The sequence below is a fragment of the Rhinatrema bivittatum genome, unplaced genomic scaffold (assembly GCF_901001135.1).
Source record: "Rhinatrema bivittatum unplaced genomic scaffold, aRhiBiv1.1, whole genome shotgun sequence".
NCBI lineage: Eukaryota > Metazoa > Chordata > Amphibia > Gymnophiona > Rhinatrematidae > Rhinatrema > Rhinatrema bivittatum.
Window position 1 is genome coordinate 295,865 of NW_021820554.1, and position 21,723 is coordinate 317,587.

Consider the following 21,723-nt stretch of genomic DNA (forward strand, 5'->3'; position numbering starts at 1 on the left):
CAAGTGAAAAATAGCATAAAGTTGGTTCCTAAGGAGATCACCTCCTGCTGCTTATTTAAAACTACTGTCAAAGTTGTGCAGCTTTACAAAGATCAGGAAATATAATCACCTTATGGCAAAGAAAAACATTATCTTTTGAATGAAAATACATTTGTGAAGTTCAATTTCTATCCAGTTCTTGCTTCCTAGCCTTCTGTCTAGGAATCCTTGAGGAATCTAGTCAGATTCAGATAATCAGAGGAAAGCAGAAAAACCTCCAGGGTCACCCTGCACATGAACAGCCCCAGAACCAGCAGGAAGGTAATAAACCCTGATGAAAGGCAGAATTGAATCAACAGGAACATTCAACATTTCCTGGAAAAAGTGAACTGAATATGTATAGAATTTCTTATTTCAAGACCATTTTTGCAAATTATAATTTCATAAAACTGAACACATATATAAAGTATAAATGCATGTTTTTACTGTTATACATCATCTTTCATAATAGTTGGCTCTGAGTTGTTATGTTGTCCTATGGGAACCATACAATTAACAACACTCCTAGCCTGATCAACTGCTTCCAGAGCAACAAAATCCTCTTTGGTGCCTCCTACCTTCTGCAGGCTTATTTTCTACCAGCTCACCTTATAAATTCATAATTGCACAGTCTATGTGATGTCCTGCTGGGGAGATAGAGGGCATTGAGAGGACTGAAAACACGAGAGGAGGAGGGACATAGGAGGAGGTTGTCGGATGGAAGAGTGTTGATGTGGAGTTGGGATCTGGTTGGCAAGTTGGGATGGGAAGGGCCAGAGGGTATTTAGAGCCAGGGAATAGGATTAGGACGGAAGGGGTGATTTCCTTTGAAGGGGGACCAAGGATAGGTCAGTATACTACTAGTTAACCACAACCCCATAGTCTTTGCTAACTTACACTCATTAAACAGGGGGTATTAAATATAAGGCGAGCTAGTGCAGTTTAGTACATAGCACAGGAATAACTAATTAGGTTATTCCCATGCTATTAGAGGTGAATTTTAAGACCCGCGCGCTTGTGCACATGTATGTGTATTTGCCAGCTTGTGCACATGGACGCAGCAATTTTATAACATACGTGCATATATGCACATATAAGTGCACCTGTTCTAAAATCAGTTATACGTTTGTACATGTGCACGTGGCATATTCATGTAAATGCCACCTTGATCGTGTAAGTGGGGGGATTTTAGTAGATATGCATGCCGACGCAATTACCTGTTTCCCCAGTTCATTCCCAGTTCACCCCAGTAAAAAAAGAGAACTTCCTAAATCCCCTAACTATCTTGCCTCTCTTTTACCCTACCTGTCCCAACCCTTAAAACCCCACCGACTAGCCTAGTATTTTTTATTTTATTTCTTACTCACCGTCCATAGCAGAGGTAAAGTTATGCGGTAGGGGACCCCGGCATGCACGTAACTACTTACACGCAGACTTCATGTTACAGATTTGTTCCTCCCACGTGTCCTCCCCCCCCCCTTTTTTTTTTTTGAACTTTTTGATTTGTGCTCATTCCAGGAGATACGCGTGTACTTGCATGGTTTTTAAAATCTGTGCGGCTTGCGCTGGACCAAGTCAAACGTGTATCTCCAGGCTTTGGTGCATGTAGAACTTTTAAAATCCACCAGTTAGGGAGCACAATTTTCAAAGTATTTTAGCCATGTTAAACTGGAGATTGCCTTGCCTAAAAATTACCCTCCCCCAGTCTACTAAAAATCCATGTAGGCTTCCACAGCATGCATAATTTGTCAGATTGAGAGGAGGTGTTCCTGGGAAATTCTGAGGAGGAAAATAGCATGCATATGTGAGATTTTCAAAGGTATACCTATAGTTTAGTTTACCCCTCTCAGGCACCTGTACAAAATTTTAGGTTTAAAGTTTGCAGGCATTTTAAGCACACATACTTTATGGTAATGTTAAAAAGAAATTACCCAGATCATTTATCTTTACAAATTAGTATGAAATATGTGTTCTAAAAGCACTGCTGGTCTTCACATTTATAAGAGGTTTTTGAAAATTGGCACAGTAATGTTTAACAATGCTGGCTGGCACACACATTTTTAACCTTAAAGTGAGGTGAAACCAATGCATTTAATAGCATTGGTTTCACCCCACTCTAGAGGTTTAGTACATAACACATAGCATGTTAACAGCAATTAGAAATGTTAATGATACTGGAGCAGTTGTGATACCTGTTCGGCCACCCTCCCAAAGATGACGAAACACAAATATGAATGGAGAACAATTTGGATGGCCGCGGCCATTTATTAGATATCTGACAATGTAATCAAAATTAGGGTGCCCGAGCCCCAACTAATCTACTGTATCCCTCTGGAGGTGCCAGTGGATCTTTCTGTGACTGCGCTAGCAGATTGCCCAGGGTCAAGCATCTGCGCCACGTGCCTTGATAAGTTGTACTGTTTAGAAGGGGGTCTGCACTGCAGGGCAAGCCACCAAGCAGCAGACCTACCAGCTTCCCCTCTTGCTTTGCGCAGTCTGATCCACCTGCCTGCACTCTAATTTGTCAAGTCTCATATGAAGGCTGTGGCCTTAGCCATACCTCCTTTACACCAATTGGCTCCTCCCCTGATCTATTATTACCCTTCCCCATTACTGGAAGGGTAATAATAGATCAGGGGATAGTGTGACAGGGTTAACAAATGATAATTGCATACCTAACACAGACTAACATAATACATACTTGCTATCTTCAGAAGGAAAGGCTGAGTGGGAAAATTGCTATCTCTTGGGAGGCGGCATCAAACAGGGAGAGCCAGAGGACCTGGTAGATTTACAACTCCCACTGGCTCTGCCCCCTTGCCCACGTTATGACACTGACCCCAGGAACCAATTTGGGACAGCTAGCACTGGTGTTGCTGACTGATGACATCACTGGAAATAGTGCCAGCCAATCCTGGGATGTCCAGACATCTTGCTGATCACATTGACCATGTGGTTGGCACCATCACCAACTATCCAGTGGCTCCTTCTCAGCCAGGTTCATGAAGTGGTAGCAACCGTGCATCCATGCTGGGAGGGGGGAAAATGTCCATTACTTTTACTACATAGCCCCAACCTGAATTATTTGTATTTATTTGTTTCCCTTTTAAGTTGTGTTGGAATTAAGGACCTAACTTTTCATTTTCAAAGGTGATATACACCAGAGTGGATCCAGTTTATCTTATTTATTAAAAAAAAAGTTTATTACTTTGCACAAAAATGTTTGAAATTATTCAAGAGTGGTATAAAAGGGGCTTTTTGTATATAAGAAATCTAAAAGTTTTTTTTGCATTTTTGATGTATGGAGATAAAAAATATACCTGATCTATAAAACCAATAATCAATCTTTCAATTATATATTCACCACAGTGTATGTTCCATGATATGTTATGAAAATACAGAATGGCAAGGAATGTAAATCAAAAGTGGATTTGAAAACAGAATTGCTTAGAAATTTTTAAAAAATTGTAAATTTTCTAATCTATTTTATTTATTTTTTATTATTTCTTTCATATTTTACTCTAATTCATTATTAATAATCCAACTGATTACACCAGTAGACCTAGGCAAGATGGCAAAATTATGTCAAACACAAACCAGGCTAAAATCTTCCTGATATGAGTTTGACTTCAAATTTTTCACATCTCTAATCACAATTTTATCCTAGAGGGCACTCTATCAATATGTATGATTCATGTGTTATAGAAGGTCACAGTTGTTTGCAGAGTGAGATGTATGACAGTAGAATCCTCTGTTATGGCATGACTGCATAGAGTGCAAGATAGGTGATACAGCGATGGAGCCCAGATGGTACTCTAGGATATGTGGAAAAGGGTGTGACGTCATGAAAGCAATATAGGGTTTGAGGATTGCTCTGTGTGTTTAAGGGAAAGGTTGAAGGAGACAAAACGTTGGGAGGCTCTGTGATCAGAGTGAGTTTGATGTTTATATAGTAAGCAAGTGCGCGTTTGCAATCCAACAAGTGAAGCCACCGTTCACTTTCATTTTTGTGCAGCTTCAGGAAGAAGGTTGGCAGGGTGATAATTTGGTTTAGGAGGAATGTCAACACAACCTTGGGAAGGAATGCAGGATGATTTCGCAAAGTCACCTTGTCGTGGTAGAATTCCAAGTACAGAGAGTAGTGAACTTATGCTTGCAACTCACTGATGTGCCTTGTTAAGGTGAGGGTGATGAGGAAGGGGATCTTCCAGGAGGGGTACCACAGATGACAACTATCCAAGGGCTTAAAGGGTAGGAGCATCAGCTGCTCCAGAACTACATTGAGGTCCCATGGAACTGGAGGTTTGAGAATGGGGAAGGGATGCACAGCTGTAGAATGCCCTTCATGAGATTAATGGGTGGCAGGATACTGATGCACCATTATGCAGATGATGGTAGGCTGCAATGGCATTGACGTGGACTCTGACGGAGGCTGTCACAAGCCCCGTCTGGTACAGAAACTGGAGGTACTCCAGCAGATGCTCTGGCAAGCAGGAGAAAGGGTCCACACTGTGCTTGGCACACCGAGAGGAATATCTGATCCATTTACCTTGATGGTTCTTCCTAGTGGAGAGCTTCCTGGAGAAGACCAGGATATCTTGAAGCTGCGGGAATAGGTTTAAATGACAGTACCGCCCATTCAATTTCCATGCTGTGAGATGTAGAGAGGAATGGAGGGGGTGTAGAAGGGAGCCCCCGTCCTGGGAGAGCAAGTCTGCACTGTGGCCGAGTGGGATGGGTCTGTCAATGGAGAGTCGAACTAGATATGCGTACCAGGTTGTCTTGGCCATGCTGGAGCTATGAGAATGAGACTGGCCCTGTCTGCAATGCATTTCTGGATCATCCATGAAATGAGTGGTATGGGAGGGTAAGGGTATAGGAGACCCTCTGCCCATGAGATGAGGAACATGTCCTGTACCAGGCGTTGGAAGCTGGAGTAAACCGAGCAGAAGGTCTGTACTTTTCGGTTGTGCTCTCTAGCAAAAGGATTGACGCGAGGAAGACCCCTACATTTGAAGAGTCTTTCTGCCACATCCTGACAAAACTCCCATTTGTGAGGGTGGAAGATTCTGCTTAACTTTTCTGCTCTGGAGCTCTCTATCGCTGGCAGATACGTGGTCTGCAGCATGATGGAATGCCGTTCCACCCTTTCCAAGATCTGTACCGCTTCTTTGCACAACATCCAAGAACTGGACCCTTCTTCCTTGTTTATGTAGAACATTGCTACTTGGTTATCCATATGGATCATCACTGTTTTTCCATGGAGGAAGGTCTTGAATGTGCGGAGTGCATTGCCGATGGCTCGACGCTCCAGGAGGTTGATCTGCTGTGCCCTCTCCCATAGGTCTTGAGTCTGAAGTTGGGCTGGGTGGGCACCCCACCCTTTGTTCGATGCATCAGTGGCGAGTTCTAGGTGATGGGCAGTTGGGCGGAGAGATGCTCTGGTGGTGAGCACATAGGCCCCAACCAGCAGCTGAGGTCCGTTTTCATGCTGCACGAGAAGACCACTTGTAAGTGAGCCTCTGTGGAGGCTCACTTACAAGTGGTCTTCCTTAGGTAGGCAGAAGTACCTCAGGGTACAGATCCAGTAGTGGCCTGATGATGGTGCGACTGAGGTGCAGGAAGCCTGAGGGAATCTGTAGGTAGCGGTAGGACCATGAACTCAGGAAGTGTAGGAATAGGTTCGCTGAAGAGTAACGGTAGTGACCTGTGGCACGGGGTAATCCGCAGAGAGTTCCAGCGAGCAGTAGTGTTGAAGTCCGAAGTAAAGTTCCAAAGTAGTGGGTCAATAGTATCCCATGGCAGGGAGACCCTCCGAGGAGCGGATAGCCAGGAACGCAGAAGGGCCCCCGAGGTGTGGGTACCCAGAGCGTCAACACCCCAGGAGAACTGGAACAGGACATCCAAGAGTACAGTGGATTGAGGAACGAGGAAACTCCTCGCTAACTCGTAGAAGCAGAGGGCCGGTCGGCTTAAGTACAGCGGCGAGTTGACGTCATCCGGAATGGATGCCACCAAGGTTCCCACCATGACGTGTACAAAGGAGACCCTTGTGTGCGCATGCGCCTTAGGTGATTCTGAATCCAAGATGGCGGTCAGCAGCATCCATGCCATCCCAGAGACGCCGGGGAGGTCGTCGTTGACTGGTGGATGCCGCCATTCTTCCCAGGATTGACGGTACATGGAAAAAAGAGGTGAGCATGAGAGGTGGCAGCCATCTGTGACCAATGGGCGCAACAGCAAATTTGTGAGGCAAGACTTGCCTTGGGTAAAGCCTTGCTGACTTTGTTCCATTAAACCATGTCTTTCTATATGTTCTGTGATTTTGATATTTAGAACACTTTCCACTATTTTTCCTGGCACTGAAGTCAGATTAACTGGTCTGTAGTTTCCCGGATCGCCCCTGGAGCCCTTTTCAAATATTGGGGTTATATTTGCTATCCTCCAGTCTTCAGGTACAATGGATGATTTTAATGATTGGTTACAAATTTTTACTAATAGATCTGAAATTTCATTTTTGAGTTCCTTCAGAACCCTGGGGTGTATAACCATCCAGTCCAGGTGATTTACTACTCTTCAGTTTGTCAATCAGGCCTACCACATCTTCTAGGTTCACTGTGATTTGGTTCAGTCCATCTGAATCATTACCCATGAAAACTTTCTCCGGTACGGGTACCTCCCCAACATCCTCTTTAGTAAACACCGAAGCAAAGAAATCATTTAATCTTTCCATGATGGCCTTATTTTCTCTAAGTGCCCCTTTAACCCCTCGATTATCTAACGGTCCAATTGACTCCCTTGTAGGTTTTCTCTTTCGGATTTATTTTAAAATGTTTTTACTGTGAGTTTTTGCCTCTACGGCCAACATCTTTTCAAATTCTCTCTTAGCCTGTCTTACCAATGTCTTACATTTAACTTGCCAATGCTTATGCTTTATCCTATTTTCTTCTATTGGATCCTTCTTCCAATTTTTGAATGCAAATCTTTTGGCTAAAATAGCCTCTTCCACCTCACCTTTTAACCATGCCGGTACTCGTTTTGCCTTCCTTCCACTTCTATCTCTCTCTCTCTTTCTTTCTCTCTCTCTCTCATCAGCAAGTCAAACATCAATTGCAATAAAAACCTGTTCAGCCAGTAACACAGCATACAAAGGATTTCTCAGGTTTCGATGTGAATTAACATGGGGTGCAATGAAGGTAATGTGTTTTGCAAAAAAATACCTATGCAGTACCTGGAAAATTAGCCTAACCACACCCCTTTTTTTATTGTGGATGCTATTTTTTATATATTTATAGCAAAATGATGAATCTAGGCCTTGGTTGCTTCACTGCTTTAATTTCTTCTGTCTTCTGTTTTCCTGGTTCTCCCTTCCAGTTTGTCTTTGCTTTTATGTTTGTCTTATTTATTTTTTGTTTATTTCTCTTTCACCTGACTCTGATATTTTCTTTAATTTTGTCTCCCACTGTCTTTCTTCTTCAACTCTCTCTCTCTCTCCCTTCATTACCAGTATTTTACCTTTCTTCCTTCTCTCATTTTTCATTTCTTCATTTCCCACCCTGCCACTTCCTCTTTCTCCCATTGACCCCTCTGAAGTCACCATTTTTTCTGCATTGGTTCTCATCCCTCCTGAATTGCCACTAATGAAATTATTTTTTTTTTATTATTGCAGATAAATCTTACAGATTTTTTTTTTTTTACTGAAAAACAAACTTCTTTTTACTGACATGCATTTTATTGTCAGATTTTTGTATACATTGGGATTTACAAAGTTGAGATTTGTGCCTTTAAGCAACAAGACTTGTCTCAGACTCCCAAGTATTGCAGCCTAAGAAAGCCCGAGCACATTGTGTTGGAGACATAGCTCTCTCACTTGTGATGGTTTTATAAGCAAAATTATTTTTAAAGATATATTAGTTGTTGTCCTTTTATTTTTGTTTTTGGAATTTTAGTTTTACTGTTAGTATATTATTTACTGATTGCTGGTAACCCTACAGCCTTCCCACTCCCTCCCTGTTGCTTCTATTCAGACATCCCCGATCTTCATCTACTTCTCCTTGACTCAGCCCCCCCCCCCCCATTCCTTTCAATCTACTTCTTCTTCCCACACCTCCCAGCCCTCCATTTCCCTTTCTTCCTACTTAATAGTCTATCAGTTCCCTCTAGTCCACTCCTACCCGTCTTCATCATCCCTTCTTTTCTTCTTTTTCCCCACCTCTGTCATCTCTCACTCCTATTTGCTCTCTCCAATTCCCAGCCAGCATCTGCACACTTTCCTGTCTCCACCATTTTGCAACTCCCCAATCTTGCTTTCTTTCCCATGCCAATTGGAAAATAGCAAAATACTTGTGAACTGCAACTGTATGATGTGAAATTCTAAATGCAACATTCTTTAAACATCATAACTTGAAAGCCGATGTAATAAAGACATACATGCTAGGGATGTGCAGACAAAAAGTTTGCGTTCATAAGTTGATAAGTTGAAGGTGAGGGTCGTTTTCGTTCAATATGGACATATGGAGAATCCCATAAGTTGAGGGTCTGTCCATACGTTCACCGGTTCCCTAAATAAAAATTTAAACCCCTCACCCTCCTTAATCTCCCCCCAAGACTTACCAAAACTCCCTGGTGGTCCAGCGGGGAGTCAGGAAGCCATCGCTGTTTTCCTTTGCGAGGAGCACGTGACGTCGGCGTCACGTCGGAGTGACGCGGACGTCACGTGTTTCTCCGCGCCTCCGCTCCGGGACCCCCGTTGGACCCCAAGCTTGGTTGGGTCCAACGGGGGTCCCGGAGCGGAGGCGCGGAGAAACACGTGACGTCTGCGTCACTCCGACGTGACGCCGACGTCACGTGCTCCTCGCAAAGGAAAACAGCGATGGCTTCCTGACTCCCCGCTGGACCACCAGGGAGTTTTGGTAAGTCTTGGGGGGGTCAGGAGGGTGGGGGTTTAAGTGTTTATTTAGGTTCAACGTATTCAACGTAGCTATGTTGAATAAGTTGAAAATGTGATGCGTTGCGCATCATCACTTTTTTTAAGTTAAAAAAAAAATAAGTTGCGTTTTACATATGCGTTCAAAACGAATGCACACCCCTAATACATGCTCTTATTGAAAAAACTTGGAAAACCTCATAACAGGTGACATTAACTCACTTCAACCCAGCCGTGAACTCCACTGTTTTTTAGCGGTTTCACTGCTTATTTTTTCTTTTTCTTTATGTGTTTTGGCTTGGTTTTTAAGCATTAAGTTTCAACCTGGTAGTTGGTAACAGGCTGTCAAATTGTAATCATTGGTTTCCAAGTTGGTATAATCTTGAGCATTTTTAAGTAGCTTATAATAATTTTAACTTTAAAAGATTTTAAACTTCTTAATGGTACTGGCACTTATCAGTAAAGAGAAAGCAGCACTTCTGAATCGCCCAACCCGACATGGCTCGTGTTTCGTACACTTCTTCAGGGGTGGCTTTTAAATTGTGCTGTTTGTAAGTGTCAGGACTCGTTTCTCAGCCGCTGTTAAACTTCGGCTTTACCGACAGCCTGTTACCAACTACCAGGTTGAAACTTAACGCTTAAAAACCAAGCCAAAACACAAAGAAAAAGAAAAAAGTAAGCGGTGAAACTGCTAAAAAAACAGTGGAGTTCACGGCTGGTTTGAAGTGAGTTAATGTCACCTGTTATGAGGTTTTCCAAGTTTTTTCAATAAGAGCATGTTTGTCTTTATTACATCGGCTTTCAAGTTATGATGTTTAGATATTGTTGCAATTGGAAAATAGCAGCAGAACCAGCACCAAAAGCACAAGAGTCAGGAATGCTAACACATGAATTGTGCGTTGAGTTTTTTTTACAGATAATCTGTCAGATATTTACTGATAACCTATTTAGGGACTCAGACTATCATTGCTATTTTGTGCACTGCTAGATTTTACTGTGCCAAGATTAATCGCTGTGCACTCCAGTGTTTTACACTCTCGTGTTTTACACACTCAAAATCTTGTCTGGTTCATTTTTTTTTTTTCATTTTGGGGTATTTTCTTTTGTTTATTTTTGGTTTGTTTAATTTTTTTTTTTTTTTCAGTTTGGTTTCTTTGTTTGAAAACCCTTGCCCCCCAAAAACTATATATATTAAACTGTAAAAACAAAAATAAATGAAATATATTTTTTAAAAAATGGGCCACCTGGGGATTGGGCTTGCCCTGCTAGGTCCCCCTGCCCCGCTCCAACCCTTGCTGCTAGCACTATATTAAAAGTGAGCCTGGGGTCCAGGCCTACCTGGCTGGCCATCCTCAATACAAGCCAGAGTTTCCCAGGACCCCTCTTGCCACCATCAAGATCCATTGGGGCTTTGGAGCTCCCTCCCTAGCCCTACTTATGCCCTTCCCATGGCCTTCTATAAAATCCTTAAGGGCAAGAGTGAAGCGCACTCACTCCTGCCTCAGCAACAGGTAGTTTAAAAATGGTGCCATCTGCCTGGAGGATGGTTCGAAAGTACCGTCACTTAGTGCCTGCCTCTGGTGTGGCCAGTAGCATTTTGGTGTACGGCCACATATTTGTACAAAATGCATTTTAGACATTTATTAAAAACAAATGCACATCCCTATTGTGAACTGAATGTCTTCCCCAACTCTTGAGTCCTGCAGCCTCAGGCAACCTGAGGCCATGATACCAGGAACAAGCCCCATTACTGATGACGTTTTTATGGACATTACATTATTTTTATAGACTTCTCATTTTTTGTTAATTTTTTTCTTTTCAGTAACTGTCAATAAATTTGCTGACATTTGACAACCCTGATGGATGTAGCAGGACTTGGGAAAGTCAGCCTGCCATAGAATTAAAGCAAAGAAAATATCAGCCACAGGAAACAGTGCAAGTGTTGTGCTTCCTTAACCTCGGCAGCTGCAACTAACCAGTTGCATGGAGGGGAGAGATACCTTTGTCCTCAGCATACTCCAAGTTACATAAACGTTGGCACAGAGTCAGAACTGGGATATTATGGCCATAGCTTTATTGATTTAACAATCAACAATAAATTTCTTACATATACAAGTCACATCAACAGTGCCATTCTATGATAACAAAGGTGGACTTAAGGGGCAAGGACAAGAGTGATAACGGATCGCCTCAGAATCTCCAGACTCACCACAGACAAAGTCCTGATCCCTCTGTGAAGCACCACTGCAGGGCACCATCAGTCAACCCAACACATGCAAGCAAGCCTGGCTGCCCTCGGGGTCCTAATGGGGATAACCAGTCGGTTGCCACTCCAGGGCCCGTCTGACCCTGGCAACAGTCAACTGGCCAACCTTTGAGGTCACATTCTGGTTTCTCAATCTTACCATCTCGGGGCAAATCTTCCCCAGGCTTGCGACAATAGAACAGGGTAGGTACAGGGAAAGAAACAGTTACAATACTAATACACAACGTAACAGCAATTGTCTACTTAGAACAATTCTATCTAATAATCCAAAGGTGTGACAATCAAAATAGGGAGAGAGGGTGGCAAGGGTCAATTTCAAGGGCTTCACCTGTCTTTAAATCCCATGCCGCCCGCCTCAGCCCTTCCCATGCTCTGAAATCTAAAATTGCCCAATGTGTAGCTACATAACGTGGCCACCAACCCCACATTCCTTTGCTTCCGGCTTCTCTCCCATCAGGCCTATTTCATTCCAAGGGGGGGGGGGGGGGGGGAAGAGGATCACAGCAACCAACAGTGGTGCCAGCACTGACCCTATCGGGATGCATGGTCACACTAATGACGATAGGCTGTGTGGCCCATATCGGACAACATCGCACCTCGCAGTTTGGCTTCCATTCTGTGATCTTCGATCCTGCCCCAGTGCCAGCCATCTCCTTCATCTTCAGGTAAGACCTCCATGTTTTGGGTGTGCAGTCACCAGGTTACTTGTGATGTCTGTGCACCCAGTGTGGCGCTGCTCATGTTTCATAGCTGCCTCCTTTTTACTCCTGTGCAGGCTTCATTTCTAAGCTGGAGGCCCATGCAGTAGGGATACAGAAGGAGAAGAAGATAGCCATGAGGACAATAAGTGATCTGGCTGCCTCTCCTTTAGTTTTTTGGCTGTTTGTCTCTCCAACTTTTCTAGTCCTAGTGATTGCAGACTCTGGCTTCCATGCAGCGGCAGTAACATCGTGCATCTCCACTGTATTTCTCCATGCAAGAATCTGGCAGCTGGTAGCAAGCCCAAACTTCTCATACCGGACTAGCACTTTGTGAAATGGGCTGCAGGGGGGGTGGCTTCAATAGACTGGGCTTCCTTTTCTGTGTGGTGGTGGCAAGCTGGTTATGTACCTCCTGACACGTTTCTGTGTACTCCTGGGGGGTTCACATCCCCCTGCCTGAGAACCTCTGCTATAGAAGACTGATATCAAACAAGTAATTTTTACATGTTCAAGCAGGTATAATCAGGGTCGTGCGTTTTGTGAAGAGGCTAATCATGCAGTCTGTGGCTTGGAGCCAGGTAGATCTTAAATATTTCATTATATGATCATCTCCCATTTCACAGCTAACCCTTGCTGTGGCTTTGAATTACATTTTTTTTCTCAGTTTGCTGGCCTTCCCAAATAGCTATTTACCACAACCTTTCTTTCTGAACTCAAATTGGGTGAATCAGTACCAAACTTCATGGCAACTTTATTCTTTCTACCTGTATCATAAAAAAAACTGAACATCAAATCTATATCAGAAAAGATATACGGGAGATTTTTATCACTAATTTATCCACCCAGGCAAAATCCTGCAATATTTCATTTCTTTATTAAAGTAAGTTCAACACCACAATACAATCTGACACATTTTCCTCCTTTGCACTATATTGAAAGATATTTTTACATATGAATGTATAAAGAGGACAAGTTTTGTTTAAAAAAAGAAATCCAAGTTGAATTTACCTTAAACTGCAGCATGTCATTCTTGTGATATATCACTTCCAGGCGAAGTATGTTGATTGGGGGTGAGAGCACAGCATAAGGGGTCATGAAACCAGCATTCCTTAAATTAACTGTCAAACCATTGGGATTGGTCTCAATTTTATCAACAGAATAGCCATAGTTCTTTGGATAATAGCAGGCTGGGGCTCTGGGACTGATAGGATCCTAAACAAGACAGTGAAAAACATGGTTGTTGAAACTGACATGTAACAGATAATTTCAAAATAATGCAGATTCAACTTGCCCCATGACCCTCCATGCGCCAAGGCCCACCCTCCTTCCCCAAAGCCAATCTACTGGGCCTTGAAGTTGGGGGAATCAGGATGGAGCCTATTTATCTCCTGGCAGTGTAGGCATCTAATCCCAAATAGTGCCTGAGGCAGTCTGACAAAAACGCTAAAGCATGTGGCATTTGGTTGTTACAGGTGCTATTTTGAACTTGTCACCTGCAGCACTGGCTCCTAGGGGTGTGCATTTGTTTCCTACGTATTTGTAATCCGCAACGTATAGGGCCATATTCGTTGTATTTGTGGGGAAGCGAAACGAATCACGATTCCCTACGAATACAACAAATCTTCACCGAATTATTCGGCCACCTAAAGAAGCGAATTTAAACAAACCCCCCACCCTCCTGACCCCCCAAGACTTACCAAAATTTCCTGGTGGTCCAACGGGGGGTCCGGGAGCCATCTCCTGCACTCACACTCTCGGCTGCCGGTATTCAAAATGGCGCCAACAGCCTTTGCCCTCATTATGTCACAGGGCTACTGGTGCCATTGGTCAGCCCCTGTCACATGGTAGGAGCACAAGATGGTGCCGTCCATCCATTGCTCCTACCATGTGACAGGGACTGACCAATGGCACTAGTAGCCCCTGTGACATAGAAGGTCAAAGGCTATCGGCGCCATTTTGAATACCAGCAGCCGAGGGTGTGAGTGCAGGAGATGGCTCCCGGACCCCCCGCTGGACCACCAGGGAGTTTTGGTAAGTCTTGGGGGGGGTCAGGAGGGTAGGAGTTGTACTTAATTCAATTTTAGCTGGGAAACGAATAAGAATTAACGCATGTACGTATCTGGGGCCCCCCCTTGCTGAATGCAACATATCTGCCCCCCGACGAATACGAATCCTGAATGCAACGTATGACATCCGTCTGCACATCCCTACCGGCTCCATCCTGCCTCCCAACAATTCAAATCCCAATGGAGAGTTACATGGGGTTTTAAGCATGAGTCATGGAGCATTGAAGCTTTTTGGATGCCTCTGGGTGGAATGTTTCTGGGTAGCCTAGTGGTTAGAGCAGCAGGCCATGAATTAGGGAGATTAGAGTTCAAATCATACCCACTTTTGTTCTTTGTGAGGATGGGCAAGTCACTTTACCCTCTACTGCCTCAGGTACAAACTTAGACCGGGAGCCTTCTGGGGACAGGGAAATAACTCAGTATCTGAATGTAATGTGCTGAAAAGCAGAATATAACAAATGAATAAATAACTACTTCACTAGGGGGGTCCTGTTTGACACTCAGTTCTTATCTACTGGGTTCTTGTTTGGAGGGGGTGTGGTGTGTGTTAATGTCTTGCATTGCTGTCAAAGCAACAAAACAGGGGGTCAGAACTTTGTTGGCTAGTAATAACACAAGCCATGTACACGTAGGAAGTTAAATACAGCTCCCAAGGAGATACCCAAAAAGCAGAATATAAAATGTAATAAATAAAGATAGTTTACAATGGAAGAGCATTAGATGCTGCAGCCCTGGGTACTGCACAGTATTTCTTTCAGCCTTGCATTATTTCCCAAGATAGGGATTACTACATAGTGAACAACACTACAGTAAACCTAACATATTTCACATTCTTCAACAGAGCTGCTTACGAGTATGGGCCTCTATTAAACTCATTTAAAAAGCTACAATATGGATTCCTAGAGATCATTCTCTTCCCCTCAGTGCTTCATAATGCAAATATAAGAAAACAACAAGTAATTAAGAGAAGAAAAATACTTTAAACAGAGCTGGCTGGCTGGCTGAGGTGGGTGGGGGGGGAGACTTCGCCTAACTCCCACTTACCCTTCTATGGGGTCTTAGCAGAAGAAAAAGGCAGGATCGGTCCACACTTACTCCTGCCCTGCTGTGTCTGTTTAAAAATGCCACTCATTCCAGCGTCAAAGTGAAGCCAAAATGGCTCTGGGCTCAGGGACGGTAGGCACCGATTTCTTGTACAGCCTTATTTTTGATGGTCATTCGAGAAAATGGAGCCAGATTCATAAGACGACACCGTCGGGCCATTTCATCTGTAGTGTTTCTACTCACCTGCCAAATACAGCCACGTGCTTCGCAGGCAGCCTTAGTTGCATTTTCATCAGGGTGGCAGTCAATTCTTTCAGTCTCATTAGTTAAAGGATTCCAATCTATGGTATAGGATTGTCCAAGCTGAAGCTTAAGATTTGTTATATGCAAAACCTGTAAAAAAATAAACCAAACAAAAAGCATACTGTAATCAAGCATAAAAAAAATAATTAAATTTTGTCTTAGAACATACCATATATATTAGTTGTGACACAGTGCTCTTTTTAAAGACGTCTATAAATATACAGTATGTACTTAAAGTTTATAGAAAATAGTCTAGTCTGGGGTGGCTTTCAGCGAAACTGTCTCTGTGCTAGCGGCAGGTTGTATCTGTTCTTGTATACTAAAAGAATTAGCTGCATTAGCTGTTTTGTTTTTTCTTCTATATTCCAGGGATTTTAGAGTCAAATGAGAATGTACTAGTTAATGAATTACTGGAGTCTCCTGTTTGAGTTTCCTGTTGAGACTGAGTACACAGACACAGGGGTATCAAAGTTGACATTTTACAGCTTGCATTCCATTAAAAAAAAGATGTTGAATTACTTGGAACTCCATTTTCCTGTGACCTGTTAAAACAAAGTACATAAAAGGATACTGTAAAAAAATGACTCACAAATAATACTTTCAGGAAGATAAATCAGTTTTCCCAATTGATGGAAAATCACCGAAAGTCATATGCCAAAGAGAGTTAATTGTAAGAAACATTGCACTCAGTATTGCTGTTAAATGTCATTGCAGGTTATCTACAGGTAGGTTTTTGTTACTATGTGAAAGTTTTCTGGGACAAGACAATACCAACCAGCTTTATGTGGCATTACATGGTCCATAGTGAAAAGTAAAAGAAAACATGAAGCTGACCTGATATAATATGGCAGGTGGCAAAAGAACATAAGAACATGTCATACTGGGTCAGACCAAGGGTCCATTAAGCCCAGCATCCTGTTTCCAACAGTGGCCAATTCAGGCTACAAGTACCTGGAAAGTACCCAAACACTTAAGTATATCCTACGCTACTGTTGCCAGTAATAGCAGTGGCTATTTTCTAAGTCAACTTGATTAATAGCAGGTAATGGACTTCTCCTCCAAGAACTTATCCAAACCTTTTTTTAACCCAGCTACACTAACTTTAAATGTTATGGTTTGACCTTGCATGATAGACCATATGATTATGTTTGTATTTTGTAAAGTTGTAAAAATAATTGGCCTCAGGTGAGATTAGTTATTATTTTATAAATATTTCTGTTTACATTTAAATGAAGAATCAGTTTTAGTTTCCCAACAAAATGGATGAGTTTGTGGTTGTTCTATATCATTGGTTAAAGGGAACGGAAAATGGGTTACCCAGAGTTTTATGTCTTCTGTTACCAATATTTAACTAATCTGGATTATGCTCCTAACTGTAATAAAACTATGGTCACATTACTGAAACCATAAGTTAACATCTTTGTAAAGATGAGAGTAGAGTTATTTATAGTTTTAAATTAGATATGTCTATTATGAGCTGAACTTAAAAGACAGGAAACAGAGAGTAGGATTAAATGGTTACTTTTCTCAGTGGAAAAGGGTAAACAGTGGAGTGCCTCAGGGATCTGTACTTGGACCGGTGCTTTTCAATATATATATATATATATATATATATATATATATATATATATATATATATATATATATATATATATATATATATGATCTGGAAAGGAATACGACGAGTGAGATAATCAAATTTGCAGATGATACAAAATTATTCAGAATAGTTAAATCACAAGCAGACTGTGATACATTACAGGAGGACCTTGCAAGACTTGAAGATTGGGCATCCAAATGGCAGATGAAATTTAATGCCATCTACTCTGCCATCACTCTGCCATCTACTATCTAACCTCAAGCTAACACACTTCCTATACGCGGATGACATTCAGATCCTCATCCCGATAATGGAATCCCTCCACAAAACGTGGTCTTACTGGAACAGCTGCCTTTCGGAAATCAAAAACATGCTAACAAGCCTCAACCTCGTGCTAAATACTAGCAAAACTGAAATCCTCATAATAGCTCCAGACAAGTGCTCTCTATTCAACCCAACTAGTTCCACCCAACTCTCCTTCACATCAATCGACCACACACCACAAGTAAGAGATCTTGGTGTACTTCTGGACAACCAACTCAACTTCACCAAGTTCATAAACAATACTACCAAAGACTGCTTCTTCAAATTGCAAGTCTTAAAAAAATTAAAACCTCTTCTACACTTCCAAGACTTCCGCTTGGTACTACAATCTATCATCCTCCCTAAACTGGACTATTGCAACTCACTCCTCCTGGGCCTGCCAGCCAACACCATCAAACCACTTCAGATGGTCCAGAACGCGACAGCCAGAATTCTCACTACACCAAAAAAATGGGATCACATCACCCCTATCCTCCAAAATCTTCACTGGCTGCCCATAAAATTTAGGATACAATTTAAATCCCTCATGATGATTCACAAGGCTCTTCACAACATCTCCCCCCTCAACCTATCCTTCCAACTACAGCAACACGTCTCCAATAGACCGATCAGAAGTGCATACCAGAACATGCTTCACACCCAGCCAACAAAAACCTCATTGAGGAAACGAGCTCTGTCCACTGCAGGTCCCCATCTTTGGAACCTGCTCCCACCGGACCTCCGCCAAGAACCATGCCTTCCGACATTCAAAAAGAAGCTAAAGACTTGGCTATTCACTCAAGCTTTCCCTGAGAGCTAAAATCTGGTGAAGCGACAGACGATATACCTACCTCTGTACATATGTTCCTGATTTATGGTTCCTGATTTATGGTTCACAGTTACATTTAATTGAGTTTATGAAAGTTCTCTTTTAATAGTTTTCTGGTATACTTGTGTTAATGTATTCTGCCTTGAGGCGACTGTTTTAATGTATTTCCGCCCTGGAGGCGACTGTTCAGTTCCTTGTAAACCGGTGCGATATGTATTCTTTACAGGAACATCGGTATATAAAAATAAATAAATAAATAAATAAATAATGTGGATAAGTGCAAGGTGTTGCATATAGGGAAAAATAACCATTGCTGTAGTTACACGATGTTAGGTTCCATATTAGGAGCTACCACCCAGGAAAAAGATCTAGGCATCATAGTGGATAATACTTTAAAATTGTCGGCTCAGTGTGCTGCAGCAGTCAAAAAAGCAAACAGAATGTTAGGAATTATTAGGAAGGGAATAGTTAATAAAATGGAAAATGTCATAATGCCTCTATATCGCTCCATGGTGAGACCACACCTTGAATATTGTGTACAATTCTGGTCGCCGCATCTCAAAAAAGATATAGTTGTGATGGAGAAGGTACAGAGAAGGGCAACCAAAATGATAAAGGGGATGGAACAGCTTCCCTATGAGGAAAGGCTGAAGAGGTTAGGGCTGTTCAGCTTGGAGAAGAGACGGCTGAGGGGGGATATGATAGAGGACTTTAAGATCATGAGAGGTCTTGAACGAGTAGATGTGAATCGGTTATTTACTCTTTCAGATAATATATGGGCTAGGGGGCATTCCATGAAGTTAGCAAGTAGCACATTTAAGACTAATTGAAGAAAATTATTTTTCACTCAACGCACAATAAAGCTCTGGAATTTGTTGCCAGAGGATGTGGTTAGTGCAGTTAGTGTAGCTGGGTTCAAAAAAGGTTTGGATAAGTTCTTGGAGGAGAAGTCCATTAATGGCTATTAATCAATTTTACTTAGGGAATAGCCACTGCTATTAATCGCATCAGTAGCATGGGATCTTCTTAGTGTTTGCGTAATTGCCAGGTTCTTGTGGCCTGGTTTTGGCCTCTGTTGGAAACAGGATGCTGGGCTTGATGGACCCTTGGTCTGACCCAGCATGGCAATTTCTTATGTTCTTAAGTCTTGTAAACACAGATTCTGGGTAAATGCCAATTTTAGGAGAGACAGCCAGGCAAGGTCCGTGGCTGCTTGGGATAAACTGGCACTGGTGTGGCCTGTGACCATTGCATCCCTAATATGGTCACAAGTGGGAGAGAGGAAGGGTAAGAGTGGAGAAGCACCCTAGAGTCATACGACACCCTTTTTAGTTTCAATCATACTGGTTAATGGACTGCCTCATGGGAGTCACAGGAAAGGAGAGTCTTTGAGTAGGAGGGGACACAAGGAGGAGAGTGTGGCTCTTCTTCCTCCTTCCCTGTCTGTGCCAGCAGGCAAGCCCTCCAACCCACACCATTTAGGCCTGTTTTGTGTATGGATGTATTTTGTACATTTTTATCTATATCACCGCTTGGGGGAGGGAAAGAGGCTGAATACCCAAACCATTTTTTCATTATTGAATTAAAGATGTGGCTTGCATAACTGGCAAAGCAAACCACATCTGGAGACCCTGGGGAGTTGTTAGTATGATTGTGTGTCATCATACAAGAAGAGAACTGCTCAGATGGGACATGGCAAGGGTCCAAATTGCCACAGCATGTGGTCGGCTTATACCTGTGGGATAAGATGGCTTGGGGGGAGCCCAGGGTTTACATGGTTTTATTGGCTCAGGTGTTATCACTTATCTGTGTTTCTATGACTTTGTTCACTGCAGAAGGAATAGTTTGGTAAGGTTATGAAAAAAAGAGTTTGAGGGGAAAGCCAAATAATCTAGGCTATCCATTTTGATATGGAAAATAAAGAATATTAATGGATAAAGAAATGCACTGAGTATACAAATATAAATGCAAAATGATTTGTATAGTAATAGCATAGCTCAAATGTCTTCTATGCATGTTAATATCATCTCAAATCTTAAAGACTCTTTAATGAACCTTGTTCATGAATGAAACTGTAGAAAACTACAATATGTGCAAAAGCTAAGAATTATTTCCTATGAATTAAATCTATGCATATTGCAGGGTAATTTATACAATGTTCAATAAAGCATTACCTTTAAAATCACATCATAGAAGAATCTATGTGGTGATGTTTGTATAATATTGTTTTTCTTCACAGTTACATTGCTGGGGCCTTGTGGCAGGCCTAAGATTTTAATTTCCTCAAATACCAAGTTATCTGGGTCAGTATATCCTGCATTTGTGACATTCATTTGTAGCTGGTTCTGTAAGACATCAAAATAGAAACAGAAACTTGACAACAGAAAAAAAAATATATGGTCTATCTCGTCTGCCCAGCCACACAAAATACTCAGCTCTATAATTTATACCACTTCCTCAGAGACTCCCTGTGCTTGTCCCATGCTCTCTTGAATTCAGATAATGTTTGTGGCTTCATAACCTCCACTGGGAACTGTTCCAAGCATAAATTTGAAAATTACTCCACTAAGATAAGGCAGGAAATGACTAGTAATCCAGAAAGCAAGAGACAGATTGACTGAAGCATCATCTACTAGATCAAGGGTAGGCATTTCCAGTCCTGAAGTACCACAAATAGGCCAGGTTTTCAGGATATCCACAGTGAATATGCATGAATATATTTGCATACAATAAAGGCAGTGCATGCAAATACATCTCATGCAAATTCATTGTGGATATTCTGAAAACCAGACTTTGCTGCATTCCAGAACTGGAGGTGCCTACTCTTGTACTAGATGCAATAGAAGTATGGAAAAATATAGACTGTGGGAAATCTGCTGGTAGTGTTTGCAATGGTGACAAAGAAAATTAAACACATTTGTAAAACACATTTGTAAAATACTTAAATACAAAATGCACAGCAGTGTGTGAATTTGACAACAGACTGACACTTCCCTCTGAACCTAGCAACCATGCCCCCTCCTCCTACTCCCACCTCATCAGCCCCCCCCTCCTCCTACCCCTCCATATCCGCCCTCTTACCCATCACCTTGTGAATAGTTAAAGAACATATTGTGAATAGTTAAAGAACCTACTTTCCTTCTACCCGCACAAGAATTACCTCCTCTTACCCCCCCTTTCCCCTTTTACCTTTTCCCCTCTACTCTCCTTAAGAGTTTATCAAGTAATCACCTGATAAACCACCTATCCCAAGTTGAACAGCTGTCATATTGTTTATCTATTCTAATTTATTGTAAAGCTAAATACTGTTTATCTATGCTTATCTACTCTAAATTATTGTAAAGCCTGTTGCTACGTTACGTTACATTGTGAACCGGGGTGATGTTTTTAACGTGCCCCGGTATATAAAAAACTCTTAAATAAATAAATAAATAAATTTAAAAATAAATCTCTCTCTGAATTCAGTGGTCCTGCAATTAACTACAATTTGGGGTAGATTTTATAAATTTGCGCACAAGCGTACTTTTGATCGCGCACCAGGCGCGAACAAGAATACGCAGGATTTCAATAGATACGCGTGTATCCATTAAAATCCGGGGTCGGCACGCGCAAGGCTGGTCAAAATCAGCAGCCTGCGAGCGCCAAGCCGTGCAGCCTGCCTCCATTC

The 21,723-nt window shown here is 42.1% G+C and overlaps 1 protein-coding gene across 1 annotated transcript in view; it reads right to left on the minus strand.

Moving 5' to 3' along the window:
• LOC115081713 (maltase-glucoamylase, intestinal-like) overlaps window positions 1–21,723 on the minus strand; it is a gene marked incomplete at its 5' end in the record, with an annotated part of 276,490 nt that overhangs the window by 126,046 nt on the left and 128,721 nt on the right. Inside the window, 3 exon segments of the mRNA XM_029586132.1 lie at window positions 12,920–13,123; window positions 15,265–15,414; window positions 20,231–20,401. Coding sequence (XP_029441992.1) covers window positions 12,920–13,123; window positions 15,265–15,414; window positions 20,231–20,401 — 525 coding nt within the window.